The 9632-nt window shown below is 33.1% G+C and overlaps 1 protein-coding gene across 1 annotated transcript; it reads left to right on the forward strand.

Moving 5' to 3' along the window:
* The first annotated feature begins 3110 nt into the window (after positions 1 to 3110).
* On the forward strand, positions 3111 to 8918 carry LOC114423535 (WEB family protein At5g55860-like). The gene is made up of 3 exons (XM_028390332.1): positions 3111 to 3299; positions 4424 to 4634; positions 6845 to 8918. Exons 2-3 carry the CDS (start codon positions 4458 to 4460, stop codon positions 8627 to 8629), a joined length of 1962 nt encoding a protein of 653 aa, XP_028246133.1. The 5' UTR covers positions 3111 to 3299; positions 4424 to 4457; the 3' UTR covers positions 8630 to 8918.
* The last annotated feature ends 714 nt before the right edge of the window (positions 8919 to 9632 follow it).

Below are 9632 nucleotides of genomic sequence, written 5' to 3' on the forward strand. Positions count from 1 at the left end.
CCCTCTGCACAATTAACGCTAAAGAATAGTAATGCCTTCCATCTCTCCACACTATCCGCTTTACCCAAAATTGTAAAATAAATTTTATTATATTATTCTTTTTGAAAATTTTATTATTCTTTTTCACGTGAGAGACTTATCCACCCTACCGAGTACAGACTACAGTATCTTTATTTGCGATACAACTTTGAGTTTCTCAGGATTTTTTTCATTTTATATAAACTCATTTTTATTACATCTGCATTTTTTTCTCTCTCTTTTTCTTTTTATATCCATTATACAATTTTGCAGGAATAATAATAATAAAAGTGAAAAGTAGTATTTGAATCCACCACAACACATGAAATAACACCATCACAATTAAGGAATCTGACTTTTTTGTTGTCCTTTCTCATGCTGTGCTGTCCTATAAAAATAACATTTCAGGGCAATTATATTAATATTTAATTTTAAAAATCATTAAAATTATATAATTTTAAAGAAATAACACAAAGATAACACAAGAAAAAATCATCAAAATTATATAATTTTAAAGAGACAACACAAAGATAACACAAGAAAGAACAACAAAGAAACGAATGACGTTATCACATCATTGCTGGCTATACTAAAACCCCAACCCATTTGACAACTCAATGAGTGGTCATGTGTTGTGCCAAGTGCCAATCTTGCACCACTCTTTTGCCCATTTAGGTGCCTCAACGTGTGCTTCTGAATTTTACGTGTTGCTCTTAGAGACCTCGTGGAAGTGTATTGTAGTGTATTGTATTGTATTGTAAAAAGTTAGCTTTTGTTAGATCTGAATTTAGTCTGAGTTAAAAATATATAGTCTAAGTCTGATTTGGTTATCCAGTCATTTAATCTAAATTCTAAAATTCTATTAAGTATACTAGACTATATACGTGCAATTTTACAATACACATTCAGAAAACCATAGGTGTTACAATTTTTATAATCTAGTATAGGAGCGTATTTTGTTTTTGTTTAGTTCATAGTATGAATTGGGCTTACTGCTAAACCCACATGATGGGTTATCCCGGTATAAGATGTTTTGGCCTAATGTTTAATGTGTTGACTAAAGTTAACATTCAAATATAAGTGCTTAAGATATGTAATGAATAATAAAAAAAAAGTTACTTTATCATTATACTAAAATAGATAACTTACTAATCTCAAGAGGTACAGATAATTCAATCCATATAAATGTTATCATATTCATCATATAAGAAGGTAAATATATATATATATTTTTTTGGTAAGGTAAAAGGTAAACATTTGATATATATTGTTACATTAGTAAAACATTTACAAATTTTAGTGTTCAAATGTTTTTTTACAAGTATTAAATCTCTCATTTTCACGTCTAACTGGAACATTAAGATCTCAATGACTCAATCAACACCCACTAAAGCCCAGTATAAGTCAACAATATAATTTATCTCAAACATTTAGCATATCTCAGAGAGATCATTTCAAAATTATTTTTTTACAAGAGGTGGTCTTATTCAAGTAAAAAAAAAAAAAACCTATAGTGTAATTAACTTTTTAACATATTTTTTATACAATGTTTTAAATTAAAACTTTATTTTAAAATAAATAAATATATATTACTTAAATCAACTTCTTGTACATATAATAAGTGAATATTTAATTCATCTATTTTAAGAAATAATATTTTTAAATCAATATTTTGAGAGATTTCTTTTTCTTTTTAATAGTTTCTTTAAAATAAATAATCTCAAATGTACATTTCATTTTCTTTTATTTTTTAATTTCACTTTTACATATAATTTCCAAGTTATCAAGTATTAATTTTTGCTTGAAAAAAAATTTGATAATATGTTTACTGCATAAAAAAGGGACATAGTGTAATTAATTTTTTAGGGCACGCTCATGATAACGAGATGGAGAAAGATACAATAAATAATAATGGAACTGTATATATACAATAGGGTTCAACGTCCTATAAAATCCAATAGTAGGTCAATATGGCACTATCCAAACCCCACAATAGCTCCATCAAAGACCAGAAAGCAATGTATGAAGTGTATTTATCATGCTATAATGTAAGCTTTCACCTTTCGGCACCCCAATTCAAAAAACTATAAACTAAAAACTTATCAAAGAAACCCTAGCAAGCACAGTTCACCAACTAGCCAATGTTCATTTTGTCTACTTTCGCAATACAATCAAAATATTACTCGTCCTACTCAATCTCTTTCTATCTAATTAGATTATGTGAGATTGCAGTGAGAATTTTGCCCTCGTGAACAACTTATTATATTCAAATATCACATGTAATATAGAAATTAAATTTATAGTGCATAGTGTTTACTAATACATGCTAGATCTATCAAATAGTTTGTTTGGTTCAATATGATAAGCCAAGACGTAAAAAATAGACTAAGTCAGCCTGATTTTCAAATTCCTCATAGTTTTATTGTCTCAACTTGATTTGTTTAGTTCGTTGGATTGATCATATTGATTTTTTTCCCCATAAATTTATGTATATTTTATAAGAAAAATAATAACAAAATACTAGACTAAATGGGAAATTATTTGAGCCAAATTAGCTCTGATTCTTTACAGATCTTGAATTAAAAGCCTTGTCCATCCTAATTTATCGAGTTGGACTGATTTTGATAACTTTAAAACATGCTAAGATTGTGATTGAACATATACTTAAAAAAGAATAAACATTTAAAGTGTGATTGAATCAAAAATTAATTCTGACAATTTTTGTATAAGTCAAATGTGTAAGGATTCGGGATTTTTATTTGTTTAATTTTCTCATACCTTTTTTTTTTAGCATCAATAAATTTTCTCTCAATTATTGGAGACAAACATAGAGAAACAAGGAACGGAAAAAAAATTAAAAGAATTTGCCTTTTTGCTGTCTAACATTTCTTTCTCTCACCATCTGTTCCGTTTTTCTATTTGGGGTCATCGTCACCCAGGGGTGCTTTCTTGGACGGTGCCACCGATGACGTGGCTAACCCTAGCGCTACGCCAACACGTAATTATCATTGTATTGAAAGGACAAAATAGCCATTTGATAAAAAGGCACAAGAATACAACACTGCGCAAAGGGAGAGCTTATAATACGAACGGGTGCAAAGGATCACGCACTCTCATCTCTTTGAACTTGACTGCAGCTGAAACAAAATTTTTTGTCTCAAACCCATCCATCACTTTCTCTCTCTAACACCTTTTTCTCTCTCCAGAGTGATTCAATATCGGAGGCTTTCTTAACGTTTTGAAGATTTTTCAGAGTCAGCTCTGTGAAGAAGCCTTAGAAGGTGAGGTTTTTGTTTTTTTTTTTTTTGTGAATTTTGTGAAGGTGGAAGCTTTGATGGTTTTGTGATTCTGGGTTTTGGAGTGTTTTGGGTTTTGTTGGTGGGTTTTTGTGGAATTGTCTGAGCGAGCTGCTTTCGGTTTTCGTTTGTTTTTGTCGTTCTTTTTGCTTTTTTGCTTCGTTGGTAGTCGTTTTAATTCATGTTCTGTTTGCGGCGTTTGATGATGTTTTTATGTCGTTTTCGGGTCGTTTTGACCGACTTGAGGGACTTTAAATTTGCAGTGTTATTCACTCTGTCGTGTAGGCTGGACAAACTTCTGTTCATATTTTGGAAAATAGAAATTCAATATTTTTAATATATATATATATATATATATATATATATGTGGTCTTTTTCTTCTGAAGGGGGTAGTTTGGACTGAAAAACCCTTTGAAAAAGAATAGAGTGGAATTTGAAGTGTTTTGGTACTATTTTTTTGCATGTAAAGTTTGAATTGCCTGAAGTTTTTGCATTGTGTTTGGAGCCTATTTGCACTGCAGAAAGGTACTTAACTTCTCAATTCATTGTGGATAATGGGTTTTGTGAATGGGCTCTTATACATGCGTTGTTAATTTTGCAATATACTTGATTCTTTGGTGGGTTTATGCTTATGCATTGAGGGTGTTGTTGTGTGAGGGTTATGTTGTATTTGTAGGTTCTTAGTTGATGTAATTGAAGGGTATTCTGGAATCTTGGAGGATTTTGGACATTAATCCAAATTCCAAAATAAGCTATTGATAGGTCAAAAGTATTTTTGAGAAAGAATCTTACTGTTTCAATGTACCTAAGGCCAGTAGAATTACTGGTTTTAGGGTTCTATTATGTCTCGTGATTCTTGACACTGCACAACAGTAAATTTTTATTCCCCTTGGTGGGATAATGATCCCGTGTCTGCCACAAAGTCATTGTAATAGATTTTTGGTATCTGGAGTGTTGTTTGTGTAGCTTCATAGTGGTCTTACTGTGTGTTTTGACTGGTGATTCTTGAAATATGGAGTTGTTTTTAAGTTTGATATTTATAATTTACTAGTTTATGATGATAATACTTTTATTTTAATTTCTTTCTTGCAACTTATTGTTTATGACAGGTTGGTTTCAAACTACTTAATATTGTAAGACACAATGGTAGCAAAAATCCGGCAAAGTGCTACCGAGTCTCCTAATCCAAAACCCGAGGTTGGAGAGATTGACACCAGCCCACCTTTTCAGTCTGTTAAAGATGCAGTCTCTCTATTTGGTGAAGGTGCTTTCTCTGATGAAAAACCTATCTTTAAGAAGGCAAAACCTTATTCTGCTGAGGTAAATTGTCATTTTCATATTTGCATGTGTTCACAATCACAAATCCCATGTTGCAAGACTATATTGAAAGTTGCATGGTCTAGCATAACCCTTTAACATAAAAAAGAAAAAAAGCTTATGAAGGATTAATAATATGCATTGGATGGAGCAGATAGTTACCCAGTTTTTGGGTGTAAGCAGGTGTGGGTCACTTGCAAACCCGAATTTACTCAAACCAACCCAAACAGTTTGGGTTGGGTAATTTTTGTGTTTGGGTCAGGCCCAAACTGAACCAGTCAAACCCGTTGAGTTTTGGGTTGGGTCATAGGTTTTAATATCTAAATCTGCTGACCCGGTTTGTTAGCCCGTTAATTTGTATTATATTATTATCATTATTAATATATGTAATGTATAATATATATTTTTAATTTTTTTAAAAATCAAATAGTATTGACTATTGATATATAGACTTATCGACCTGAATTGAGTAAGTATCAATGCATCCTTAACCTTCAAGATCAAAGCAACAAAGGTTTTATTAATTAAAGTCACTTCGGATGGGCTTCTAAAAATATTTCAAATCTATTTACAAAGAGTAGGCCTTGTAATGTCCCATTTGTTTTGATAGAAAAAAGTGTTTGAAACTCATTCTCACTATGTTTATTGAAATTCCTTATCTCAAATATGGCATGCTTAATTTCCTATCTCTCATAAATAGATAGATAGATAGGAACTAGTGGAGTGCAGTTGGATGTGACAGCATCACAAAATTTCCTTTTTAATAAAAAATCTAACAAGAAAAAATTGTGTCTGATTCATTTAATAAAAATTTTAGCTTATAAAAAATATTTCATTTTAAAAAAGAATAGACAAAATTAAATGTTTTGACCCAACCCAACCCAAATCATTTACAAACGGGTTGGTTTGGGTTGGGTTTCATTTTTTTCTTAGAAAACTTACCCAAACCAGCCCATTCAAATTTGATTGGGTTGGATCATGGGTTTAATCGAACCCAACTCAAACTGACCCGGTCACACCCCTACCTAGTTTACTTAATAAAAGTGTTACACTATTTATACTGTCCTGAGTTTCTTTCTATTATGCAAGGAGACACTTGACTCTGATACCAGTGTGAAAATTGGTGTGCTTATTATAGGACTTGAAAATGCAGACTGAATTTTATTAAATAACTCTGGGTATTTTCTCTATGGATAAAAATATGGTATCGATTCCAGAAGAAGGTTCTGTATACAAGTCCCTCTTTCTCTCTATAGAAAAACTTCAACATAATAAGTTATAGAATCCTATGGAAAACCTCTAAAACCAAAGGCCCCAAAACCATACTCAATTCATGCTTAACTCTCTTCTTCTTCTTCCCCTTACACTCCCTGGAACATTTCATTTCCTCTTCCTCTCACTGCCACATCAAAATTCTGTTATGCTGCAGTCTGATAGCATAAATATTCTCAACATTGTCCATGGTATCATCCTTCTACTCGTGGGCCTAACATTTTACTTTTAAAATCAAGAATAATATTATAATGTCATATTGAATTTCTCCTTTTCTCATCACTTTTTCCCCCGAAAAGTGAAGAACTTGTGCATCTTATTCTATTAGTAATAGCCTTTCAGTTTTAATTATTTTTAAATCTTCTGACAGAATTTTAAACAGTTTTAGCTTTTATTTTAGTGATAATCATTCCCAGTTTGACTATGTAAACAGTTTGGGGGATAAATCAGGTTCCTAAAATGGTCTTTTTTTTACACAATTGTATTCACCAGTATAGCATATGGGAATAAGAAACAAAATTATTAGGGTGTCTCAACTCTCAACAATGTTCATGGTTGAAGGATATTAAAACTACATTGTTATACTTTGTTTTGTTTAGATATTTTTAAAATACAAGATGATGTGATGTTCATTGTTTAAGAGGGAATATCTTGTGCATGGATGAATTGGTACACGTTTCGATTTACTTAAGGGTAACATTACACTTTCCATGAAGCATTATGTAAATCTATGTCCACCATTTTAGATAATGAATTACCATAGATAGGAATATCTGTTTTAATTGGACACCACTTAAGTTTTTCTAGTAACGCAAGCTGCTCTAACATCTGACCACTAAATTGGGTTATCAGATAATTATTTTCTATTTCCTTCTTTCAAGGTTAGCTTTGATTGTACTGTCTTTTTCATTTTGCAATTTAAAAGTTTGTTCTTTTACTAGAGAGTTTTGGCCAAGGAGACACAACTTCATGTAGCCCAAAAAGAGCTGAACAAGTTAAGGGAACAAGTAAAGAATGCTGAAACTACCAAGGCTCAAGCTCTTGTGGAGCTTGAAAGGGCTAAAAGAACAGTTGAGGATCTGACACAAAAGATAAAAGTTATCAGTGATTCTAGGGAGATAGCAATCGAGGCAACAGCAGCTGCAAAGTGTCAGGCAAAACAACTTACAGAAGAAAAGTATGGTGTCCCTGGCGGAACAAATGGTGCTTGGAAGGAAGAGTTAGAATCTGCTGTTAAAAGGTATGCATCTGTCATGACAGAACTTGATGCTGCAAAGCAAGCACTGAGCAAGACTCGGCAAGAGTATGATTCATCCTTGGATGCAAAAATGTTTGCTTTCAAGCAAGCAGCAGAAGCTGGAGATGCATTGAAGGAAAACACAGAAAGAGCATCTGAGCTTTCTAAAGAAATTTCAGCTGTAAAGGAGTCAGTTGAGCAAGCAAAGCTTGCTTCTATTGTAGCACAACAACAGCAAACAATGATTTTAGCTGAGAAAGATGTTCTAAGACAATCATATAAAGCTACCTTGGGACAATCTGAAAAGAAATTGCTTGCTTTAAAGAAGGAATTCAGTCCCGAGCTTGCCAAGAATCTTGAAATGCAGCTGGCAGAGACAATGAATGAAATTGGGACTCTGCAAAAGGAAATGGAAAATAAAAGGACATCGGACTTGGACTCCGTGAAAAGTGTCACTTTGGAGCTAGACGATGCTAAGGAGTCTTTGCAGAAAGTAGCAGATGAGGAAAGCTCTCTTAGAAGCTTGGTGGAATCTCTTAAGGGGGAACTGGAGAATTTAAAAAGAGAACATTCTGAATTGAAGGAGAAAGAATCTGAGACTGAATCCATTGTTGGGAATCTGCATGTCAAGCTCCGCAAAAGCAAGTCTGAGCTTGAAGCCTGCATGGCAAGAGAATCTAAAGTTAGAGGTGCATCCGAGGAAATGATCTTGACACTTAGCCAGCTGACATCTGAAACTGAAAATGCAAGGCGAGAAGCAGAAGATATGAAGAACAGGACAGCAGAATTGAAGAAGGAAGCTGAAGTTACCATGCTTGCATTTGAAGAAGCAGAGAAAAAGCTTAAAGTGGCACTGGAAGAAGCAGAAGCAGCAAAAGCAGCTGAGAAAAGTGCTCTTGACCATATTACAGTTTTAACTGAAAGGACTACTGCTGCACGTGCATCAACATCTGAATCTGGTGCTGTGATTACGATCTCAAAGGAGGAGTTTGACTCACTAAGCCATAAAGTTGAGGAGTCAGATAAATTAGCAGATATGAAAGTGGCTGCTGCCAAGGCACAGGTTGAAGCTGTGAAGGCTAGTGAAAATGAGGCTCTCAAAAGGTTGGAGACAACACAAAAGGAGATTGAGGATATGAAGACTGCAACACAGGAAGCTTTGAAAAAGGCTGAAATGGCTGAAGCAGCGAAAAGGGCAGTGGAGAGTGAGCTTCGAAGATGGCGCGAGAGGGAGCAGAAAAAAGCTGCCGAAGCTGCGTCTCGAATTCTGGCTGAAACACAGGTGTCAACAGAATCATCTCCTCAGCACTACAGGATTCAAAAGCAGAATCCTCCTCGTACAACGGTGGAGGTGAAAAGGTTTGAAAAGGAGAAGGTTTCAGTTTCAAAGAAAGCCCTCTTGCCTAATATTAGTGGCATCTTCCAAAGGAAAAAGAACCAGGTTGAGGGTGGTTCTCCTTCTTATCTGCCTGGTGAGAACCCTGTATGAAATTTGAAATGTTTAGCAGTTTGTGCAGCTCTTGAATGTGAGAGAAACATTTGTGTGTAGTTGAGGAATTTATTTCATCAGATTTTGTCATTGTAGTCTGTTTGAAGAATTGTGTAGTGTTTATAGTTTGGTGACAAATTTGGGGATGTATCATGTAAATGGAGCCAGAAGTAAGATTAAAATCTATTGGTATTTTTCTGTTGATACTAAGCTTTCATGTCTGGTAGTTTGAACTATATTTGAAGGAAAAGATTGTGTAATGTGAATAGTTGGTTACACTTTTCGTCTAGGAGATGCATCATGCAAATTGAACCAGTAGTTAGATTAAAATCTCTCTATCTTTTTTTCTTCTTTTTGTTGGTACTAAGCTTTCTGTTCCTATACAAATTTCGTTTTTTTTTTAATTTGGTCCTAATAAGGAAAAAAAAGTATGAAAATAAGTTCCTTAACCAATTTTTTTATTTTTTTTATTTTGCACATTGAGTTAAAACTTAAAACTTGTTTTGGGTTATTGGGAGTAACAACAATAAAAAAATGCAGGGTTAGCCTCAAATTTAAATTATTGTTCTTACGCGTTTTTTTAACGTTCCTTGACCATAGAGTATTTTTGAAACTTAAACATGTAAGAGGAGTTATTGGGTTAACGAAGAGAATAATTCTTAAAAACACGCGAAAATTTAAATTTATAATTTAAAAATAATAATAAAATTTCAGGGTTAGCCGTAAATGTTTAACTGGTACTATGGTAGGGAAAATCATGAGATTTTGGTCAGCGATAATACTGGGTGTTCAAGTCTATTAGGCAAAAGACACGAAGTTATTATTGCATAATTTATTATTCAGCTGCAATGTACAGAGATTTCATTTAAATTAATGCCATGCAATTCATATGTTTGTCAAAATGCATCACAACTCACAGCTTGTTGTTTGCTTAGCTTGAAAATGGTTTAGTTGTCAGTTTAGTTTCTAAATTATTTTAAATTATATAATTTGGTTCTTAAAT

The sequence above is a fragment of the Glycine soja genome, chromosome 8 (genome assembly GCF_004193775.1).
Source record: "Glycine soja cultivar W05 chromosome 8, ASM419377v2, whole genome shotgun sequence".
Classification (NCBI taxonomy): domain Eukaryota; kingdom Viridiplantae; phylum Streptophyta; class Magnoliopsida; order Fabales; family Fabaceae; genus Glycine; species Glycine soja.